Source organism: Antedon bifida, chromosome 3 (genome assembly GCF_963402885.1).
Source record: "Antedon bifida chromosome 3, ecAntBifi1.1, whole genome shotgun sequence".
NCBI lineage: Eukaryota > Metazoa > Echinodermata > Crinoidea > Comatulida > Antedonidae > Antedon > Antedon bifida.
The window spans coordinates 12,739,790-12,765,232 of NC_136228.1; the positions used below are offsets into that span (position 1 = coordinate 12,739,790).

General features: G+C 33.2%; 1 protein-coding gene across 1 annotated transcript; it reads left to right on the forward strand.

The window, feature by feature from the left end:
- Positions 1–1,194: 1,194 nt before the first annotated feature.
- Positions 1,195–25,332, forward strand: LOC144838590 (uncharacterized). Its single transcript, XM_078694010.1, has 31 exons — positions 1,195–1,228; positions 5,360–5,475; positions 5,958–6,089; positions 6,775–6,861; positions 7,634–7,852; positions 8,122–8,229; positions 8,743–8,850; positions 10,951–11,073; positions 11,617–11,727; positions 12,309–12,398; positions 12,959–13,369; positions 13,567–13,773; positions 14,041–14,134; positions 14,563–14,714; positions 15,380–15,433; positions 16,603–16,713; positions 17,134–17,244; positions 17,781–17,897; positions 18,316–18,429; positions 18,583–18,729; positions 18,873–18,989; positions 19,270–19,386; positions 19,533–19,644; positions 21,165–21,275; positions 21,652–21,723; positions 21,813–21,884; positions 22,049–22,120; positions 22,380–22,451; positions 22,590–23,617; positions 24,025–24,305; positions 24,860–25,332. The coding sequence occupies exons 2-31, from the start codon at positions 5,415–5,417 to the stop codon at positions 24,989–24,991; spliced, it is 4,743 nt and encodes a 1,580-aa protein (XP_078550136.1). The 5' UTR covers positions 1,195–1,228; positions 5,360–5,414; the 3' UTR covers positions 24,992–25,332.
- The last annotated feature ends 111 nt before the right edge of the window (positions 25,333–25,443 follow it).

Sequence of the window (25,443 nt, forward strand, 5' to 3'; positions counted from 1 at the left end):
CATTTGGAAAATAACGGTAAAGTGTTTTTAAAGTTAAAATTCAGTTACAATAATGCTCAATGTTTGTACGCTTACGTCAAATAGTGCGACATGTCCTCATGTTGAAAAATATTTATTATTAAGAAACGACAACTACTGAATATTTATTTTATTTTTAGGTTCCAGAAGAAAGTCGTGTTTCGGTTAAATTTCGTTCCTTTGATTTGTATTGTCCGCATGATTATCTTGAGATTTATTTAGATGGAACAGATGACGAAGTGCATGATGACCGGTAAGTAAGCCTGCTTATTCTAGAAAGGTTTCTAATCAGTCAATTAAATCATCGAATATAATACTCAAAAGCTACAAACTCAAGTTAAACTCTAAAGTGACCAGTAACTATTCCATACAAGGAAAAGAAGAAGGGAAAGAGAATAATTATAATGGTGGTGATAATGATGATGAATGATGATGAAGACGTTGATGAGGTTGACGATGATGAAGACATTGATGACGTTGACGATGTTGAAGACGTTGATGACGTTGAAGACGCCGAAGACGTTGATGACGTTGAAGACGTTGATGACGTTGAAGACGCCGAAGACGTTGATGACGTTGACGATGTTTAAGACGTTGAAAGCGTTGACGACGTTGAAGATATTGATGACGTAGATGACGTTGACGATGTTGGAGACGTTGATGAGGTTGACGATGTTGAAGACGATGATGACGTTGAAGACGTTGAAGATGCCGAAGACGTTGATGACGTTGACGATGTTGATGACGTTGACAGCGTGGAAGACGTTGATGATGTTGAAGGTGTTGATGATGTTGACGTTAAATTATATTTTTCAAACCAATCAATAAATTGCACAGAATGCGTGACAGTAGGTCTAAACACAGAAGAAATACATTTCCATGATTGATCAATATTTCTGAATTATCCTGTATAAATATGTTTTAAATTTAAAAAAATAGATATCAATTATTATAACAAATTAAAAATATCACACACATTTATTTCATTGAATGAATCGCAATTTAAGTAAACTATATAATAAATAGTATGAAAACGCGTTTCGAACAATAGTGTTTTGACGACTGGATCAAATCCATGCGGAATTCCTGCGATGGAACACATTTGTTTAATTTTGAATAATCTACTCGACCGCGACAAAAAGAACGGCAGTAGTTGTTTTGCTTAAAAGTTAATGGATCGTTTTAGGAGAAAGAATTACACGTTTAATTAGTAAGTAAAAACAATGGTTTTAGTCGAACTGTAATAAAATACTGTAGCATAATAAAGTTCCTTATTAAATGAAAGTAATTACAGTAAGAAGCTACCGTAAGCTTATAGGAGATTGGGCATTTGGAAAAGAACCATGTTCTTCTATACGGGTAACACGGCGGTCCTATAATAATAACAACTAGAATTTAATTCGTCACTTTGACGAATTATAGGTGATCATTTTTATCATTTTAATGAAATTAAAACTTTTTAAACATGCACGTACGTTAACATACGATCGTAAAAAGTTGATGTATGCCATCCTATGATATGATGCATACGCTTATAGTGCTGAGTTGTGCATGCCATATACAATATGTACAGTATATACTGTATATCTATATACAGTGTAGCATAGGTGAAATTACGGGACACACATCATGTTCTAATTTTTTGGTATGATGGAATTATCAAAATAAACTCAAAGATGACAATTTCGAAAGATAATGAATTGAGCAAATAAATATAAGAATTGCAAGAGAATTTGGCATGTAGAAGCGCTGTGCGCGCTGTTTGAAATTTGTATAACTTTGACCAAAAAGATGAAAAAACTACTTTTTAACTTCATCTGGCCATATGTTAACGTCACAACATCCGATAGGCTTGGTTTTTATATGAATTCATATCTAAATTTCATCAGCTTTCATAATAAATTATAATCATCAAGGTAACCTTCAATTCTGAAGAGCTGTAAGATATTCAAATTTACGGCAAAGGTGAAATTACACGACCTATGTTATTCAAGTTTTTACGCGTGATGACGTCATCAAAATGAAAACACTGACAACTTATGATATTAAAGATAAATAATTAAGCAAGCACACACTGAAATTTGTGCGAAATCGAGCTATTGAATGTGATAACCTACACAAAACGGAAAAAATCCTAATTTTTAAATTCAAGTGGCCATTTGATGACGTAATACCATTTTGTACGTCTAATGTGTATATACATTTATATCTACAACTCAATGGCTTCCCGAATAAGTTAAAAAACTTAGGGGTCATCGTGCATTCTGAAGAGTTATTTTCATTTTAAAAATGCCTTATTTTTCATCATTTTCAGCACAATTAATGTGCGCATTTTGTCATTTTTAACATGCTCGTATAGCGTTATTTTACGTCGGAACGGACTCAAATTTAGTGAATGTACTAAGGATGGTGAGTAGAATGCGATTTCTACAAAAAATTCGTATTTTTACGCTTTTTAAGAATTGCGCGCGCAAAAACGCATTTTTGCGCAGTAATTTTTTGAAACACGCAAATAGCCTAATTCATGCTCTAAATTGATCAAAACTTAATTTTGAGCTTTTAAAATTTTTTACGCGCGATTTCACGCGTATGACCCTACGTGCGCGTGCCTTTTATTGGTTAATATATTTACCTTTTACCTGAAGTTTACGTATTGTGAATTTTATTGATATGTGATATCTATTGAGTTATGGCGATATGATTGATAATGTGATTTAACAAAATGGCGTATAAATGACGTCACGGTTGAGTGATCACGCTGAAAAGCTTATTAGGATTAAGTTACAGTATTTGAAATATATTGTGAACATTTTGTCATCTTCAACATTCAACTTTTTGAGATAATTGTTACACAAAATCTGTACAGAGAGAAATAAAGAATAAAGATTTCATACAATAACAATAGGTGATCATTTTATTCTAAATGATCACCTAACTAGAAAGCCACTGTAAGAAGCTACCGTAAGCTTATAGGAGATTGGGCATTCGGAAAAGAACCATGTTCTTCTATACGGGTAACACGGCGGTCCTATAATAATAACAACTAGAAAGCCACTGTGTGTGTCTTCAATACAAACAGACATGTGTATGTGAATTTGGTGTAATGGTTACGTTACGTAATCAGCCTTTCAACTAACAATAGTTTCAGTTGACTAACAATAGAACAGCAACGCTAAAAACAAACGGGTGAATTTGAAAAGAAATAAGTTTTTTAAAACTACTCGTATAAAAACACCTGTAAATCAAATAAAATTATGTTTTACAATTACAAATCACAAATTGTAACTCTTGCCTCTTGTACAAAAATGAAGTTTTTTGGACAAGTAGTTCTCGAGGAAATGCAATATCAGTTTATCGGCTTTTGAAAATTCTGTCCTATCTTTTAACACTAGCAGGTCTGAAAATTATACTAAAAAGTGGTCCAGAATTGGGACCGTGGTCCGGATTGCCTCCAAAATTGACCACATATCTATCTGTATTTTCATTTTGGTAAAGATCTTCTAATTACTTTTTGAGTATTCCTGCCAACAAACAAACAGACAAACAAACACACGCGATCGACTACATATACCTCCTTGGCGGAGGTAAACAAACAAACAAACAAACACACGCGATCGACTACATACCTCCTTGGCGAAGTAAACAAATAAACAAACACACGCGATCGACTACATATACCTCCTTGGCGAAGTAAACAAATAAACAAACACACGCGATCGACTACATATACCTCCTTGGCGGAGGTAAACAAACGGTTCACCAAACAAACAACCTAGAATGGATCTTATACGTCCATGCCTAGACTTCTATTTCTGAAAGCAGTTAGGCCTGTTATTTAGACAAATCCAAATAAAAATTCGTCATTTTAATCATTATAATTACGTAACATGTCGATGTTGATAAATAAGAAGTGATTCTTGCAGTTTATTATTGTAGAACATGTCGGCGTAGAAAGGAGTCGATTGACCTTTTTGATCAAGTTCAAATGTGTAATTTGAGTACTCATTTATGATTAGTGAAGATTTATTATACCTTGAACTCAACATATTGAATCAATGTCATTATTGGCTGGTATGATTAATTACAGTAAAGACGATGGTATCATAAAATGAATCCTTAATCGCAGCACGTGGCAATAGACGGCCTAGTTGAAGTTATAGGTCCATGGTTGAAGATACTTACATCTCCTGGTCTATTTATAATTTAGTAATTTATAATCATGTAAACTAATAAATAATAATGTTAATTGATGAAGGTTAGCCTTGAATTAATCTGTTGATTGTAATATTAATTGTATTGTATTTATTTTATTTCCATAACAATTCTTGTAATTGATGCTGCTGACTTGATTTGAAATAGACTGGTGCAAATTATTCGCACCAATAAATCAAACATTTGGAAACAAATAGGAGAGGTGGGGTTGCTGAATAAGATCGCATATGAATTACTTGACCCCATTGTTTATTAACAAATAAAACTTACTAAGTTACGTTTCAAGTTTTGATGACTGATGTCAATCAATCAATAATACAAGTACTATAACTATTATATACGGTTTACCGTAAATCTTCTAATTGTAACCCTGGGTTATTATTCTTTGATTGTTTTTTAAGGTGGGTTACTATTAGAAGGGGGTTACTATTAGAGTAGTGGGTTACTATTACTAATCTTAAATTAGGCACCTGAAAATACTAGTAACCCACCCACAACTTTTCCGGTCAGCAACTCATAGCAAAATAATAAAACAGTACAAATAAACACATTTGATTGAACTCTAACTTTATTTTATAAACTCAAAAACACTCACTCCTCCTCCACTCCCGAGATCAACATGCAATATCTCCTTATATATATTATTTTCAAAATACGGCTGCATTAGAGTAGATTATTATTGACTTATAAGGTGGGTTACTATTAGAAGGGGGGTTACTATTAGAGTTTGGGTTACTATTAGAAGATTTACGGTATCGCAAATAGCGAATGATTTGGGAGAAAACGTCACGACGCGTACGTACGTGATTTGTTGTTTGTACGTACGCGTAGTGACGTTTGCTCCCCTTATTATGTGTGTGTACAATTTCTTATGTTATAAAAGGGCCTTGAAAAAACAGAAGATCCTTGCCATTTTAATACTATATTATAAATATATGACTAAATAAACGTGAATGTAATAAAACATAAAAGAACAGAAACAAAAAAACAGAACTAAATAAATGATAAAACAAAACATGCCGAGATGTATATACTGTAATTACTCATCACGTGGCACAAATATATCTAATACTGTACATCTAATTTAAAATAGTTTGATTCTAAATTAATTTCGTTTTTAAATCTACAGACTATGCGGCAGTAATTATTATACATTGCTATCGGAAGCCAATTCTATTTTTTTAATGTTCGTGTCGGATTCAAATTTATCCGGAAAAGGATTCCATCTCATATGGAGAGCAGTGGGTAAGTTATTTTTGTATAATTATACCATTAATTATTACTCCATGATTATACTTACCTCTTTTTTCAATTTTTTAATCTACGCCTTGGGTTTAATAAGCGCACGTTACATTAATTAAATGTACTGCATTATGTATTTTAATGCATATCATATAACCAATTAATCGCATCTTCAGAGAGCCATAATTCCTTTCAATTCAAATTTGTATTTTATTGGGAATTAATTATACGCGTACGCACATTTTGCATTGTGATGTGCGCATTATTACAATGTTTATTCTTTTTTTTTCATTTATTTATTATTTCTGTCTATGTCTATATGTTGTTTCCCTCTCAAATGTAAGTAAATTAACTTCGTACATCCAACCTGTTATAGTATAGTAATAATGTAAAGGTTATAGTATTTCACAATATTTTGCATTTTTTATTTTCTTTGATTTCATATATTACCTATTCGCGTTTCTTATTTTCAATTTACCAATAAGAGTTGGTATCTCGTGGTAAGCCTACGAAACAAAGCAGTGTACTTGTAGTGGCAGGGGATCCTAGAGGCTCAGACCTGGCTGTAGACGGCGACCCAAATCCATTCTTCAACTCTGGTTCGTGTACGCACACATGTACGTAATTGCTATCTTGTTTTAAGCTTAGTTCACACTAGGGTACAACGAAAGGACGTAAGTGGAACAAACCACGATCGTCCGAACTTTCGATTTGGAATGGTCTAATGACACTTGCGTTGCGCCTGCGTGGCGCCTACGTGCAAGAGGGAACCAAACTGGATAGCTAGTTTGTATTAGAATAAACGCCTACCCAGAATTAAACACCCCAAGAACATCATCGACTAAACGCCCTGGGGCCCTAACCCTAACCCGCCACATGCATTACAACACATTTCTATTTGTAGTAGAATTCATTGATTGACATTATCTACATTTTGACACCATTTTTACTGTATTTTATAACTTCTTGATATTAATTGTGTTGTATTTTTCATATCTTAGGGGTATTTATTGATTATACATTAGGCCTATACAAAATTAAACGCCTCCCCAAATACCCACCTCCATCGAATAAATGCCACCCCACCCACCTCCCTCCCTAAAAAACCTATAAATACGGTATATTTTTATCAAGATGTTCTTACTTCTGTGTTTCCCACCTCTTGTTTTCCAATTTGTTAATAAATGATAGTGAAATAAATGAAATGAAATGAAATGAAAAAAAAAAAAAATAAAAAAGTAGGCCTAAATGAACTACCAAAGAATGTCTTTTAAGATTTGCTTTTCTTTGATAATTAAACAGATGACGATTTTGAGCCTTGGTGGACTGTTGATTTGGAAAAGGCATATGCAGTGCAATTTGTCGATATTGTTAATCGAGAAAGTGCAGGTATTATTTATTACTAATTATTATCATAAAGCTATCTAGATCGTTAGAAGTAAATATTTTACAACAAGCATTATTGAAATTGGGATCCAGCCCGCATTGTAATTTGAGATTAACAATCCTAATTGTAATAACAAATCATTTGTATTGATGTTTTCTCTGATTAAGACATTCTGATCATCAGATGCCGTGTTTCCGCAGCCAAAAAAAAAAATTATCGGTTAATTTTTTAACCAATAAAGTGCGTATGATCGGTCATTATCAAACAACCAGAGATCCAATCACATCGCAATAATTTGTTTTTCAGGTCAAAGGTTAAAAGTTATCGCATTTTATCCGATAATTATCTGATATGAATGAGATAATTATAGGTTAATTTTTGCTCGAGTGGGAATCGGTTAAGCCCTGTTTCTACAGGCAGTTTTTCGGTTAATTTTTATCGGTTAATTATCGGTTAATTTTTGTCTGCGGAAACATAACTTCACGCGAGTTTTTACTTTCTAAATGAATATTACGATGTTCGAGTGATTTCACTTGGTGGGTTAAATCTATTTTTCTTTAAATCGTCACAAAATAGCCTTTTTGTTAGTATTTCTTCCATATAACTACTAACTGCACCGTATCGGCAGAAGTGCTGCTTCCGTATTTTTCGTCATCCTTTAGTTAGGTGATTTGCCAACCACCAATACTGAGGTCCAGGGTCACCCATCTCAAACTTACCACAACTACTTCTATCAATGTATTAGTGTTTATTTTATTTTTCGTTCTATTTTAGCCGAGCGCCTGGCTAATGCTGTCGTTCATATTGGCATGAACCCAACTCCTCATTCGGTGAATCCAAGATGTGGTTCAACTGTGTCGGCTGAGAGTATTTTACTTAGTACAAACATCCGGGTAGATTGCAACGAACTCATGTATGGACGTTATGTGTCTGTGTATGTTGTTGGTAGAAACGAATATCTTACGTTATGTGAAGTGGAAGTTTTTGGAATTAGTAAGTGTTATATTGATATATTTTTAGAGTAACACCTTCTAATAGCGCAACGCAACAACGATAGGCGCAACTCAAGTGGGTTGACTAATCAAAGGCGACAGTTCTGATGATCCATCGCGTCGTAAATGGTCAATTACTTGCGTAGCGCTTACGTCCCTGTGTTGCGTACTCTGTCAAAGATAATACATTTACCATTTATACATAAATAAAAACATGTATGTTTCTGTACGCGTATCATCTATTTAAGTATGTTTTTTCATTGTTCTTAGATTTAATATCAAGTCATGAAACGACTGTCGACTGTAGTTACTCCCCTGGACCATGTGATATCCCTGCTACCGACTGTTCTATTCCAAGTTTCGAATGGCCGTCATGTAGTAAGTATTAGTTGTTGGTTTCTTGGTTATAACTAAATCAAAGTTATTCTGTTATCATGGATGCAGTGAAGCTGTAGCTTGATGGTTAACACGCTTGCCTTCCAATCCCGGGTCCGGGGTTCTATCCTGACCTAGTGCCGGGGTTGTAACTCATGACTCTCCCTAAGTCTCAAATGAGACTTAGTTTATAAGCACGATAAATTATAAAAAGTTTATCCATCCTGTAATTGGCGAGTTGATGCGTATGAAATAAAAAAAAAAAAGATTCGATCAACCAAGATAGCACGCGCGCATCGACTGTGACGACGTCTCTTTGCAGTATCTCTGAAGGAAAAAGAAAATTTAAAATTCATTTCGCCAGGTAATACAATTGGCAAAATTAGCTTGCCATTTCCAATATTTCAGTTTTAAATTACCACCCGCCTAAAATCATGATTGAACCTATAAATTCTTTTATTACGTTTGAATGGAAATTAAACAGCATCGATCGATTTTTGTATTTGATTTCGATAGTGTGCGACGACTCGATGTTCCAATGCAATAATGGTCGATGTATTCCAATGACGTACCGATGCAATTTGTATGATAATTGTGGTGACGCAAGTGATGAATATTCATGTGGTAATTATGATTTTTTTTTGCTATAATTTAATATATTTTTTTTATACATTTTAACGTATCCTTGGATGATGATGGGTCTTAAAGCCAACATTAAAATATCACTGTACCATCTTAGACCAAGTTGGTGACGTGTATGGAGTTCTACCCGCAGTAAAAATATAGGTTTGATTTCGTTTTACAAAATCATAGCGGTAGGATTACCACTAAATCTGCCCCATGAGGACGCATAGTGTAGAGTGTGAATTTTGCAAAACCCTGGCGACTTGAATTTTACTGAATATCTAAATCATTGTAAACAAAATTGAAAGTTGTCATTACTTTTATTTTGTTATTATACCGCAATTAGTTGATGAATTCCTTTTAATTATTTGAAATAAACTACGGTATTAATTACTCCATGGTATTATTAACGCCTGTAAAATCTGTTTTCCTTTAGGCGAATTTCTATATTTGCACGAATTGAGCATTTTCCTGAGCTCTGATTGGTTGTGCATTGTTTTCCGCATTACCAAACGTAGATGAGAATATGTATACATAAACAATTGTTTTTATTCAAACAATTACAGATTCATTCAAAGGAACAGTACAGCTTGGTTCCCACTAGGACATAACGCAACGCAAAGTGATTTGGCCAATCTCAAGCGATGGATTATTCGAACAATCGCGTGTGATTGGTCAATTCGCTCCCTTGTCTACGTACCTACGTTACGTCCTAGTGAGAACAAAGCTTTAGTGATGTTATTGTTACTTTGTTTAAGTGTGAAACCCAGCTTACTCTTCAAGTTCAATGTCAATGTATATTAGTTCATTTAATCAGGGAAGGTTGTAATTTCATTCTAATTTCCTGTATAAACAACGTCTTTATATTGGGTACAATAAGTGTGCATTTTAAATGAACGCAAAATCATGTATTCAACATTTATTTAGAAACAGTTCAAGAAATAAAAGAAGCATACATTTACAATAATTTAAATGGTAACATTAAATAAGATGGGAAAAAGAAGTAAAAAAACTTGTCAAATACCAACCCATAAACAAAAAGCAACTGCATTACAAATCATTGGCTAATGGTAGATCTATAAATTATAATCCTAAAAAAAATTATAAATGTTTTAAATATTTCATTTAACACATAAAAAACCTAACTACTGCACATATAAGAATAATCTTCAATAATAGTTATACGTCAATATATACTAAATTGTATCGTGCCTTTAATTACAGTACGTGAATATGATTTATATAAAAAGGGATTAACTGTTCATAATATTATGTATCATTCCACATGTAATGAATAGCAACATATTATATTGATTGGAACATAAACATTATATAAAACTAAACAATAATACTGCCGTTAAACTTATTTTTATTTATTTTATTTACGAGGGTGGTCCATCCAGTCAAATCTGGTCATTAGGAACTCTCACAAAATACAATAACATAGGCCTATACATAAATTACAAATTAAATTAAAATAAATTTTAAAAAATTTACTACATAAAATAATGAAACTAATGGTTAAATGTGCTTTTAGTACGAATAATCATGTATATGCGAATCCAAGTGGCGAGCGGTCCTCTTATCTCCCCTAAATTTCGAAAATAGGACTTTAGGTTCACTTTGAAGTTTTTAGGTCCTGGACTATTTCAAAATCATGGATCCGCCACTGTTATGGTAATTTCTTCAGCATGATATGCGAGTGTAATAATAGTAATATGTTATGAATATTTAAAACGTTAATACAGGGTAGGTAACTGTAGTAGAGCCTTCTACTCCAATAAATAACACAATAACAATTTAAAAACAAAACCGGCACCAACCGGCTTACGAAAAATCCGAATGGCAAAAGATAAAATCTAAAAAAAAAGGTTATATGATAACGCGTACTTAATTTCACTCGATTATTTAATTTAATTATCAAAACGATAGTGCTTATTAGACTTGCCCCAAATCTGTAGAATATTTCGAGGCTTTTCGATGTTTATTCGCTTCAAGTAGTATACATATGAAACGCTATATATGCCAAAATATTTATCTTTTTACTAATATTAAGTCAAAATTCCGTCTGGAACTAATTCTTAATGTATCACATCGTAGAATGTTCCAGTGTTAACGATACTTTGTGTGTCGATTCTGGTGGAAGTTACTGTGTTGCAGCACGGTTTGTGTGTGACGGCTTCGATAACTGTCCAGACTATTCTGATGAAATCGCAGGTTGTCGTAAGTCAGTTATGTTCTATTTCTAGCAGTGGCGTAAACGAGATATGAGGCGCCTAGTTTAGGAACCCTAAGTGGCCCTACAACGCTGGAGGCCTTGGGCGTTTTTAGCCTTTTTCGACATATTTTTTTTATTTTTCCTATGGGCACTGTTCAGGGCCCCAATAAGTTCCAGGTTAGCCAGTGAGCGATCATAGCCTTTACACTGATTTCAAGTTAGGTAGGTAGATGAGGGAGTAAGTGAGAGGGTATGTTTATGTTTCCAATCCAGGTAGTTTTTTGTCTGCCAACTTGTCTTTAACTTTCCATAAGAATTCTTCCAGAGCGAATTGTCCATCGGCAGCCTTTGTACAGTATGTCCTGTTCATTTGTGTTTTATACCGTATTGACCATTGTTACGTTATGCTTATAGATAATAATAATTTTACATGTATACATTAACCGGAAGCCGTAACTTGTAGTTTCCTTATTTTCGTTATTACGTTGTGCTATTAAAGTTAATCATTTTAAATGTATACAGTATAAAAAATATATGGTTCATTATAGCTTGTGGAGAGAACGAATATCAGTGCTCGGATGATGGCCGATGTCTGCCTTCAACACAAGTATGTGATCATATTTTGGACTGTAAAGACGGGCAAGATGAGGCCAACTGTGGTAACATTATTTGTATTTTATCAAGACAAGTCTATCCTAAAGCTATGTCTTTATGTAGACAGACTTAAGTCTATTTTTATGATACAGCCGATCCTCGTACGATATCATGTCTAGTGCAAATATACACCCTGCAGTATCCTGTCTGCTGACGGCAACAGGTCCATACGAGAGCACATAACTCCTAAATATCAACTTAACTAACCCTCTAAATAATATTTTACTATACTAAACTATCACATAGGATGAAAATGACTGTCAGAAGACGCAATACTGCAGGATGTTTTGGTCGCTAGACATGATACCGGTCATTTTATCGAGCACTTGGTAAAGCTGAATTTGCTGCTTATTAATTATTACCACTTTTACGATTCATATACAAAATATATTGCCATATTATTACATTGCCATTTTATTATTTGCATTACAAAAAAACCCCTTATTTAAGAATATTTTATGGTATTTTAAGTAGAATTGCGTTTAATACCATTGATTAAGACACATAATCAAGTTCGCAGTGAACAACATTATAGTTATAGTATAGTAACTTTAATTGTATTTAATTTATTCTTGTGATGATTTAGTAACATGTGGTGATGCTACTGTTGTGCAAATATCCCGTCATTGTGATGGTAATTACGATTGTTCAGATGAACGAGACGAAAGAAACTGCGGTAAGCACAGATCTTTTATGAACGGTTCACTCTAAAGAAACGCGTTTACGATTGGTTCTCACTAAAGCAAACGCAATTTTCCTAATCTTTCTTTCCTAGGAGCATTGCCTAGGCCATGTGTTATACATAGGACAATCACTCCTAAACTCTTTACTGTACTTATAATACTGTTTTTTCTTATATTTTTTTATATTATTACTACTACTTGTCTGATCTTATTTACTTAAATGTATGTATTGTTTATTTTTATTTGATACAATTATTATTAGTAGATATTTTGTTGCGGTGAAACCAGGCTTAAGGCTCTTTTGAGTCTTTGCATCTTTTAGTTAATACTTTGAATTAATCTGTAATCAAGTTGATGCATTGTGAAATAAAAACGAAAAGATTTCGTTTTAAGGTCTGTTATTTTAACAACTACACAGAAGCTGAAACATGTTGCACAATTCCAATTTGGAATTTTCTAGAAAGTTTTCTGATAAATTATTTATAAAATCAATCATTTATAAAATTGGAGTTCATAATAGTATAAGGCATTGCTTCAAATCTATATTTTACAGAAACACCCGGTTGTCATGTTATAATTTACGGATCAGACGTCGAATGCAATCTTGCTGATGCCACCTTTTCTACGTTCAATTATCCATTTGACTATTCACCCGGCAGTCGTTGCACGTGGTACATTGAAAGTCCATCGAGCTCTAGTTTTATTCGACTCACCTTTCTGGACTTTGATATACCAAGTGATGCGTTGTGTCAATCTGACACAATAATCGTCTACGATGGAGAAGTAGAGAGTGATGACATAATCGGAGAATTCTGTAATTACAATAGACCACCCGAGTATGTGGTCAGTAGTCGAACCAAAATGACTTTGGTCTTTTACTCGGATAGCACTGTGAGTGGCCGTGGATTCCAGGCAAGCTATACGTCGGAATCGGTCGTGAGCGATGGAGCCGATTTCAATTCAAGTAACTATGCATTTCTTCCCAACTATTTAAACTGTTTTACAATACGGCATGTATTTCATTCAAATTCATATAAACATTAAAAAAATCCTAACTTTTTCATAACAAACTAATTCTTAATTTCGAAAAACATGAATTATTCCAACTTAATGTACTTTATGTAGTTTGTTCTTTTGTTTCTTTATCATTATTATCATTAGATAAATGTAGTCCCGAGTGGATATTCTATGAAAACGCTTGCTATAGAAACTTCTCGAATCTGCAGGACATTACCTGGACAGATGCAAAGTGGGAATGTGAGCAAATGAACGCGCATCTTGTGTTCGTATCAACAGAACTGGAAATGGAATTCATTCACTACATGTTGACTCACTTCTGGAATTCAGAGCACACAGAGGTTTATATAGGTAAGCTGTATATTTATATAAATATGTAGGCCAGTACGTGCGTCGTGTGAAATGCGTTTAGACTAGTTGCAGACAAATCGGTAAAGTTGAACTATGATTTGTTTGCGACACATTGGAGAGTGATCCCGTTTTGTGTCGGCAAAAGCTCAACGTGTATATGAAAACACATTCTATGTGGAAACCAGGCTAAAGAGGATGTGTGTGAATGTGTGTTGGCAAGTTCTAAATTTAGAAATCAGCTTTTATACTGGTGCGATTATTTTTCAGGATTGTCTGACAGGTTAAGTTCCAATGGTTTGTTATCGTGGAGCAATGGAAGTCCAATGAGCTACACAGCCTGGTATAGGCCTATGCAAGACGGGTAATAACATTATTTATTATTACTAGTAAAGTTTGCGGTACACAATTTCTTTAAAGATGTAAAAAAAACATGAAAAATGAAGATTAATTAAATACGTTATCCAAAAATCCATTGGCTGGCAGCCAATTTGACTATTTTTTTGCTTTAAATTACAGCTTTTCAGATAAATAACTTTTTTTTCGATCTAATTTTTGGTCAAAGTGGATAATTATTTTGTGACAATAAAATGGCATATTCTACAAAAAAATGTTTGAAAATTATTTTTTCAGGGGGACAATACATCTTTTAAAAAGGATCACCCTTTCCATACTCTAATCTTGTATAACAAGAGGAATAGAATAGGCCTATATAAACTCTAGACGGGTTGTGGAATTTTTCTTTGATGTCATTTAGAGAGTTTAAACTACATTTTTTTAAACATAATTTAGAAAAGAAAATGTAGCCAAGAACCAACCAAAAGCTGGTGATTTGGAGCAGTGTACTCTAATAAGATTGGACAACTTCCATTCTCTTCAACAATGGAACGAGGTAGCTTGCGAGTTTCCTACAACATCCCAGTACATCTGCAAATATCAACTAGGTAATCATTTTTATTTTATCTCAAAGTAATCAAGCAAGTATCTAAGCTCTGTCTACACACAAATTAGTTTGACAAAAAGGTGTGATATGCCCAAATGGTAGTGATATGACCAAATATGGTAGTGATATGACCAAATATGGTAGTGATATGACATCATCATGCCCATATATGGGCACATAACATTTCATTTGTCACATAAAGTTTGCTAGTGTAGACAGAGCTTAATAGGAATAGATGTCATTGATGATGTATATAGAGGCTTAATCACAGTAAAAAAATAATGGAAATTTATTATTAAACTGATGAATATGCAGTTTGTGAAATTTGAAATTTATGTTAAAAAACTCAATATAGAAAATCTGAATCATGCATCAAACTGTACCAGACTCTTCATTTTCAAAGATACCGTAATTCAGTTTATGCATTTATATAATTATGTATGCCATGTGATTTCTGCAGTTTCAGATGTTTTTAATCTGTCAATATTTTAACCATGCACTGGTGCATATTATGTCTATGTTTGTGGTCATGACAATAACGAAGTATCTTAGGTAATTATCTCTTACAACTAAGACAATGGTTATAATTGTAAGTTTGAATAGAAATGAATTAGCAACAAATATAGACATGAATGAAAAGAATGAAATCTACTACCTTCTTGACAGATATGTATCTCAATGTAACGACAACAGTGGAGCAAGTTGAGAAGTCGTTCAAAGGTAAGAATTTCTAAATTTGATGTAAAACGTTTTTTTTCTAGATTTTATGACTAAACCATTTGTTTCTCGAAAGATGTAAGTACATGTTAAAAGAAGTATTTATTTATTTTGATTTAATGCAACGATTTCCAATATCCAATATAGAAATTGGCATGAAATATTATTCATATAAGATATTTGCGGGGGACTATATTTGAACTTATTGTTATTTGAACAATTGCTGTTGACTCAAGTAAAAGATTAATTGTCGATCTCTAACTTCTGGAGGTCATTTGCAGCAATTAAACTAGAATACATTTTAAAAGAAATATTTGTTTATTTTGATTTAAAGGCAACGATTTCCAATATCCAATATAGAAATGGGCATGAAATATTATTCATATAAGATATTTGCCGGGGGACTATATTTGAACTTACATCAATTGCTGTTGACTCAAGTAAAAGAATAATTATCGATCTATAACTTCTGGAGGTCATTTGCAGCAATTAAACTATAATACATTTTAAAAGAAATATTTGTTTATTTTGATTTAAAGGCAACGATTTCCAATATCCAATATAGAAGTTTGCATGAAATATTATTCATATAAGATATTTGCCGTGTATTATATTTGAACTTACATCAATTGCTGTTGACTCAAGTAAAAGATTAATTATCGATCTCTAACTTCTGGAGGTCATTTGCAATTAAACTAATGTAACTATTCGCTGATAACACAAATTAAACTAAGATTTATTAAGACGTTTCAAGAATATATTTTTGATTTACAAAATCAAATTGATCATTTCAAACAAAGATTTGGAATGCATTAGGAGATTAATGAAAACAAACGTCTGTCAACTGTTTTATAATTTATTTATTTGTTTGTTCTTAATCTGTAGCTCTTTACTTTATATTCTACATTACAACGCTGATTTAAGCCTGTTTTTCACTAGGCGAATTTATTTATGCATCAAATTGTTTTATGCATCGAATTTTCCGAGGTCTTGGTTGTGCGTTATTTAGCGTCACAAAGGGGAAACTTCGCGCGAAGACCAACCAAAAATTAATGATTAAAACTAAACACTAATGTTTTTGGCTTTTTAAATGGCAAAGAGAATGGGAGACCAAATAAAAGGAGAACTGTTTCCAAAAACTAAATTTCAGTTTTATTTTCGTTTTTGTAAAGGGTGTTACAGGGAAGACTATCAATGTGATAACCAAGAATGCATTCATCAACTATTCGTTTGCGATGGAAAAACAGACTGTCGAGATGGAAGCGACGAATTCAATTGTGAAAGTAATATAATATCAATAGTAGAAATATTTATGCAATTATTACATTATATTTTTCATTGCTTTTATGGAATGGGTTGCTAACTTAATTAACAAAAACTCAAATGACTGTATGTTTATCTAGGCCAATAGTAAGAAATAGACGAATGCAAATGTATGCTAATTGGGAGAAATCACCTGGTATTTATAAATACAATGTTGCAGGGAAATATAACATTGTAGTTTCAAATGCTGATCGAACTTTTTGTTTTACTCTTAAAGCCAATTTGTTCCTATAGGACGTAACACAATAACGTACTACACGCCAATTAGAAACAAAGGACTATCTGAATTTTGCTTGCGATTGGTTAAATTGAGCGTACGTCGTCGCATTGCGTCCTAGTGGGAACCACACTATCACTTTGTATTGTGACTTCTTTTCCAGACGAATGTGAATATGGGGACTTCCAGTGTAAAGACAAACAATGCATACCTGTATCATTTGTTTGCGACTTCATCACACAATGTACTGATATGTCTGATGAAATCGAATGTCGTACGTATACTGCATTATAACAAATTAAATAATGGTTTACTAAAATAAAAAAAAAAAAAAATTGAGTCTACTCTACCTTCAAAAGATTTAAATTTGTGTATGATCTTTTCCTACTTGGACGTACGTAAGCACGCCATAATCATCTCAACTGTTGCTTTTGATTAGTCTTGTGTCGCGCCTACGTCACGTCAAATTGAGAACCAATATTAACTAATAAATTATTTGATCATAAGTTTAATTATCGTATATCAACCTTAGTGTTTAGTACTGTACGGTACACTAAAAGTAACAATATACAATTTGCCAATTCAAGATCCGATCAATACTAAACAAAGCATTTTCATAACGCATGAGAACAATTATAATTAACTTCATAAAATAGTAGTAATTCATAGAAAACCTTCATTAGTAAATAGAGTAAGTATTGATCTAACCATGTGTTGCTAATGTAATATTTTAAATTGTCTTAATATGTAGACTTAATGAGACTCCCATTAATAATTTACTTACACCATTTTAACGTTTTGTTTTTCAAGATTATCCAAACTGCACATCAGAGGAGTTCACATGTGATAATGGTCAATGTGTAGATTCTAATCAACGATGTGATTTATTAATACAGTGTACAGACGGATCCGATGAAAAGGATTGTGGTGAGAATGGCCCTACATCAAATGACAATTAAAACCGAAATTAACATTGAATTGTATTAGTTGATCAATTTTATTTATTTGTAAATGTTTGTTTGTATATACGCATTTTGTTTTTTGGGAGCAAACGTCACAACGCGTACGTACGTACATGATTGTTGTTTGTACGTACGCGTCGTGACGCTTGCCAAACCCTTCCCATCATGCATTGTGCAATAAAGTTCCTCGCGAAATCAAGCTAAGGAGGAACCGCCACTGAGCTCAGTAAATCTGGATTGAATTGATCACGCAGTCACACACATAGGTGACGAACCGGATTGCATATGGGGTAGAATGTTTATTTAAAACAATATACGTTATGTAATATAATGACGTGTTTTGTTCGTGCTTACGTCACAATAGGTGCACACTTCTCTTTTAGATTTCTGTTCCTCTGGATTTCAGTGCTATGATGGATCCTGTTTACCATTACGAGCCGTATGTGACGCCACCAACGACTGTCCTGGTGACACAGTGGAGGACGAAATGATTTGCGGTATGTATTCAACATTCAATTATTTCCTTCTCTACTTATATTATCGTAACAATTTATATTATTTATAGTAAAATAAAATTAGAATATCGTTTTAAATTGAAATGTATATATATTCTTTCAAAATGTCTACAAACCAACATTTTCTTTCCATAGATTATTGGATAAACGCCACATGTCCAGCTGATACAATGGCCTGCAAGAACAAGGAATGTTCACCAAAACGGTTCAGATGCCTTTATGACTTGGATGAATACCATATTCAGAAAGGATGCCGGGATATGTCACACCTTGAACGATGTGGTAAGTTTTAAACGTCTCAATGCCAAAGGCCCGGCCTACAACGATCATCTAGGCCTGACCAAGTTTACTAAAGCTAAATGGACGTAAATTGGACAATTCTAATTAATAATTGTTTAGTATATCTTATCAATATTTTATTTCAGATGATTATAATTGCCTGGAAGACACCTTTAAATGTCCATCGTCGTACTGTATTGCAGAGAGATTACGTTGCAATGCAATATGGGATTGCCCAAATGGAGAAGATGAAAGAGAGTGTGGTAATTGTTTTCTTATAAATTTCTCTATTTAGTCCATGTTTCGTCATCGTTAGTTAGTCATCATTTCTGATAACTAGTAATGTCGAAATACTTAATCCTGACGTGAATATGTTCGTGATGTTTGTGTTTTATGTTTGGTAATGTTTGTGTTTTATGTTTGGTGTGTTTTGTGAGAGTCCCTTGATTGTCAGCGCATGCGGTTTTGGGTTACCCTCATTAAAAATGTTGAAAAGACCTGTATTACATAAAAAAATTCCTCTTCTCGAATCTTTTTTTACAGATTCATACGTCTGTCCAAATTCGTATAAATGTAGAAACAGTATAATTTGCATAGCACATAACGACAGGTGTAATGGAGTTAAGAATTGTCCAGAAGGGGATGACGAAATAGTTTGTGGTAAGTAATTAGCAATTTTTGTGTTTGATGTTGAGTCATGAAGATGTACTGTATTGTTTTCAAAATCGGTTTATAAGGAATAAAAAGGGAATGAAAATAAATATAATTGTTGATGATAATGGTGACAAATTGGCGCTCTTTTTCAGACGACGTTTGCCCCGCACCTGAATGTTCTTGCAGAGGGCTTGAGGTCACATGTCATGGGATTGCGTGGAATCAAACCTTAGCATCAATTATTCTACCATCAGCAAGATATTTGTAAGTTTAGTTTTCTTTTAAAGTTTTCCGTGTTATTTGAATTCAAGTTCAAGTTCAAATTTCAAGTTCAAATTTATTCACATAATGCAAACATATACAAAAATATAATAGATACAAATGGTTGGAAATTAAGTAAATAATAGTTGCATTATGCCTGGAGAATACCATTTAAACCCCAAGGGGCTTTAAGCCTGGATCCACCAGAAAGAATAAAAAAGTTAAAAATAATAATAATAAGCATAAGGTGAGGGTTAGCTACTGACAGACAGGGACGGACATGTACGACGATACAAACACGACAAGGACGACAGGAAGGACAAACTGAATTTATATGATTTGCCTAATTAAATTTAATAATAAGTTATTAATATGATCAAAATAATTAATTTACTTTATATTTTGATATTAGATAAGATTTGTAGTTTATTTTTAGAGTATTATTTGTTTTGCTATTTATAGTTATTGACGGATTAAGAGAGTTCCAGAGTAGGGGTCCGGTATGTAGTATAGAGTTTAGTATTTTGCTTACTGTTATAGTTTTTGGAAATGTAGTTGTTTGCGTTCCTAGTGTTATATGTGTGTAGTTCGTTATTTTTAGTGAAGAAACCGTTGAAAGTGGTTGGAAGTTTGTTATTTGAGTACCTATACATGAAGAGGGCAGTTTGCAATTTATTAATGTCAAAGATGTTTAGGGTATTTAGGGTGTGAAAAAGAGGTTTAGAGTGAGAGAGGTAGTTTGAGAGAGTGCAAATGCGAAGGGCCTTTTTTTGGAGTTTGAATAGTTTGTCTATTTTGGTTGTTTCCGTGCTGGTCCATGGACAGAGAGTTCGATGTTTTGAGTCAGTGGCTGCCCATGCAATGTTGCAGTAAGAGAGATGTGGAAGTATTAGAGTATTATATAAAGAAAAAAGGATGTTAGACGGAAGAGTAAATTTAAGTTTTTTTAGTATGCCAATAGTTCTTGAAATTTTGTTTGAAATGTTATTAATATGGAGATTCCAGTTCAGTTTATTATCAATAATCACACCAAGAAAATGGGTGTGGTCGACTGGTTTGATGGGTATATTATAGATATTTGTATTTGTAGCCTTATTATTGTTTTTATTTCCGGAAAAAGTGAATGTAATTTGTTTTGCTGATGTTTAGTGAAAGCTTGTTGATTTTAAACCAGTTTGAAACGTTTCGGATTTCTCGGTTGAAAGTTTGGATTAAAGTGTTAGGATCTGGGCCGGAGAGAAAGATATTCGTGTCATCTTATTAACTTCTATAAAAAGAGTTCTTATAAATGACAACACGTTTATAATCAGGGCAGTATATTGCCGTTGAAATGGGTAATCTCAAAGATGATGGGGCACTGAAGTCTCAGTAAAACAGAACTTAGGCGGGAAATGGAATCTATTGGCTGTTGATGTCAATTTGGCAAGCAATATACAACAGAATAGACAGCGCTCTTATGGTCATTAAAACGTTACATTACATACACAGGTCCAAAGGTTAAATAAATGTGTTTTTTTCTACAGAAACCTAACAAATCTTAGAAGGAACTCTGTAAACAGAAGGTCAACTAGAGGTGTAACTCTCAAAGATTCTTTACTTCTTGACATTGATCAATTTTCTTTACTTATAGCAGCGTAAGTTCATAATGTACATCATTTCATTTTGATAAATTGATATGTATTCATTATGAGTAAATCAAAGAGGTTCCGATCAATGAAATTGCGAATGATGTGAGTGTTTTGTGTATTTTTCTTATATACATCGATAAAAACTGAGATGAGATTTACACACTATTATTAGATATTACCTCTACGAAAAAGTGGAATTTACTTTACAAACAATGTATACCGGTAATCCATATTTGGTAACATAAGAATCCATTTCGTAGATTTCTTTCATATTTTCATTCAATCTTTATTTGGACAATTCATCCTTAAACAAATTCTGTTCTGTTCTAATGAAAACTATTCTAGTTATTTTATTCTGTATTCAAACTTTGTTTTGTTGTAGTGATTTTTCAAGTAATGGAATAGAAGAGATTTTACCAAACACATTTGGTCAGCAAGTAAATTTGCAGATATTGTGAGTAATAATAACCACTTTCTAAATAACTTAGGCCTAACTTTTAATAAAATGCATATTTACATGTGAAACAATTTTATTATTTATAGGGTACTGTCAAATAACGAGATAAAACATTTGGAAAAAGGGGCATTTAATGGTTTGAGAAATCTTCAATTTCTGTAAGTGAATTTTATCTCGAATCTTTACATAGTAATACAATTTTGAGTTAATCAATGCGATGGTTGTTTACAAAATAGTTATTTTCCGCACATACACCATATATCATCACAACATGAGCCGGTTTATTTACTTTGTTTTAAATTACTCATTTCTATAATTTTAGGTACATAGACTATAACGGTTTAATATCAGTAGATTCTGGAGTGTTTTCAGTTCTAAGTGCACTGCAAAACCTGTAAGTAATGTGAATTAAAATCGTATAAACATCTTTATTTACCAATTATTCGTCAAAAATATAAATTAAGCTAAGACTAATTTGAGGCGTAGAGTGAATGTGGAGTAGTTTAAAAGATGAGATCATTCCATGATGCATAATAGCTTTCATTTCATTAAACTTTATGTTTGAGTACATTTGTAAAAGATTTTCATCTAAAAATTAGGCCTAACGTTTACAAAAATATAAATATGGTTTTGAATTATTTACGGTTTTACAGATATTTACAAGAAAACATGTTAACTGAATTCCAAGAAGATGTATTTGATGGTTTACATGAACTAAAATCATTGTAAGTTTTGATCCATTTTTATTATAACCTTTTTAAAACCGATATTTTTTTGCACAACCAATGCTCAAACCACACCTACATCTGCAGAAATTCCTTTTTTTTAGATAACGCATTTCACAAATGTATTGTTTCTTTTAGGTCAACAGATGATTTCCTTTTCTGTTGTATGATAAATGACATTGTTGGTGACATTGAACATTGTCACCCTCCTGCGGATCAATTCTCCTCTTGTGAGGATCTTATGAAAAATGTATTCTTACGAGTACTGATGTGGATTCTTGGAGTGAGCGCGCTATTAGGCAATGTCATCGTCATTGTATGGCGCTTGTATTCGAAGGACTATCGCAATGTTCAGTCAATACTTATTACAAATCTTGCCGCTTCGGATTTCTTAATGGGTCTTTACATGATAATTATCGCTGGGGCTGATTTATATTATAGAGGGCGTTACGCTCGAGTTGCAGAAGATTGGAAATCGAGTTTTCTGTGCAATTTTGCCGGAGCTATATCGACTTTATCTAGTGAATTTTCAGTGTTTATATTAGTTGTTATGAGTCTGGATCGTGCGGTATCTGTCGGATTTCCATTTAGCACCGCTCGACTAAATCGTAAAAAGTGTCTTATTATGCTCGCAATAGCTTGGTTGACTATGATTGTTATCAGTTTTCTACCAATGTTTAACATCCCGTATTTTGGAGAAAGTTATTATGGACGACCTAGCGTATGTCTTGCCTTGCCACTTACAGGAGATCGTCTCGATGGTTGGGAATATTCAGTCGCTATTTTTCTGGGATTCAATCTCTTAGGATTTGTTATTATCGCTATCAGTTATACATACATCTATGTTGTTGTTAAACAAGCTGGAGCCTCCGTAAATAAAAGTCAGTCGAAAACTAAAGAGTTAAAAATGGCAACGAAAATGGCAATAATCGTTTTTACTGATTTCTGCTGCTGGTTCCCAATTATTTTGATGGGAATAGTTTCTCAGGCTGGAGCTTGGCAGATTCCTGTAGACATTTATGTGTGGTCGGCGACATTGATCATGCCAATAAACTCATCCCTGAACCCGTATCTTTACACAATTCCCTATATCAAGGATGCAAGGAAGAGGAAGAAGTTATCAAAAAAAGGAACATGTGCGTCCATTATGATGAGTGAAACACAAAGTGAGTAACATCTCAGTTGATGTGTTTGCTTTTTAAACCGTGGTTCCTACTTGTGATTATTCAATATACGCTGCGTTGCGAACGCAACGCAAGGACGTATGCGCAACGTAAGTAACTTGACCAAACACAATCACAAGCGCTATTACCATTGGTAAATTCGGTTGCGTTGCGCTTACGTCCTTGCGTCGCGTCGCTAGTGAGAACCACGCTTTAGGTAACACATTGATATTGTAGAATTGGGATAGTAGGACACTGCAGTTTGTTTATTGCTTTTTTTTATTTCTAAATTTTCTGAGTGAATTTAGCCATGTACTGCAGTAACTTATAGTATATAGTTGTCCTTCAACGTTGTAAAGTTTTAACATATTCATTTTTTACTAATGTAACAAAAATATGTCTTATTTTAGAAGCCGAAGTAACATTACTTGACAAAGTTAAGCAAGATCTTGAAAGAAACCGTGTTCTACCTTTGCTCAGCATAGCAACCTCTCGCCCGTACCTCCTATCTTCAATATTAGCTACTCACACAAAGAAAGTTACCGAAAACCTTACGTCAGGACCACTGTTTACAAATGAAGAAATTACTCAGATTGAAACTGATTTAACGAAGGCTTTGCAGTTCCTTCATCGTAGCAAGCTCACTCATGGTACAATCTCAGAAGAACACGTGATCATTCAAACAGACAAGGTATAAACGTTTATTGCCATACTCTAATAAAAACAACTATAGGCCCTAGAAATGTGTCTCCTTAAGGTCCATTTACACTAGGACGATAACGATCGACGATAAATAGATAAACACAAATTTTTCTTACATAAAACAAAATAAATTGGAAAAGTTTTCGTTTTAGAAATATAGGAAAATCACTTATGCTGTCATTGATAAAAATAATTTTTTTATTCAAATGACGTCATGATCAATAAAAACAATAACGTCGTTGTATTACCACGCTATTATTGCTCTTACTGATTATGACGTCATTTGATTAGACATGTGAAAATGTAATTGCCATCAAAGGCAGCATAGATGGTTCTCCTATATTTCTAGGATGAAAATTGTTTAGATTTCCTTTGTTTTATGTATGAAAAATGCATATTTATCTATTCATCGTCGATCGTTATCGTCCAAGTGTAAATGGGCCTTTAGACTATGTAATCGTAGCTACTAGTACTTAAACTTGCTGCTCTTTTAAGATAAAACATTGTATTCATCATTAATATACCCTTTTTTTTATGTAATAGGCACACAAACGGGCTTTTCTCATTGTTGCCTCAACAGCAACTACCAATACTACAGAGGGCGTCTCACCTGAACAAGATTTTGAACAACTTAACAATCTTTTAGACAAATTAAGACGCTCTAAAATAAACTAATTATTGTACTTGATTTTTACCTGTGTTTTTGCACCTTTTGTTGTGTAATATAACGTTTTACACTTTTGTATGTATCGTTTTAACATAATGTGCAATTAAAAACAGTAGCCTATGATTGGTTGTTGACATTAAATGTTTACCTATATTTTTTAGACAAGATATATTTATTCGTCCAATTTGTTACAATCTGCTAGTAATAAGGACCACTTATAATTACATTGAAGTGGCTCAACAACGACTAAAAATGTAATTCGATTCGATTCGTATTCATTGCTTAAGTATGTTATACTTTTGATAGTATGTAAAATAAATTAATATCTTGATAATTCCATCATGTTTAACTGAGTTTGTGTTTGATTACAGAAAAATGACTATAATAAACCAAAAATGGTATTCCTCGCTTGACATGGTGTGGACACCTTCTTCGTCTATACTATGATATCCCAGCGCAA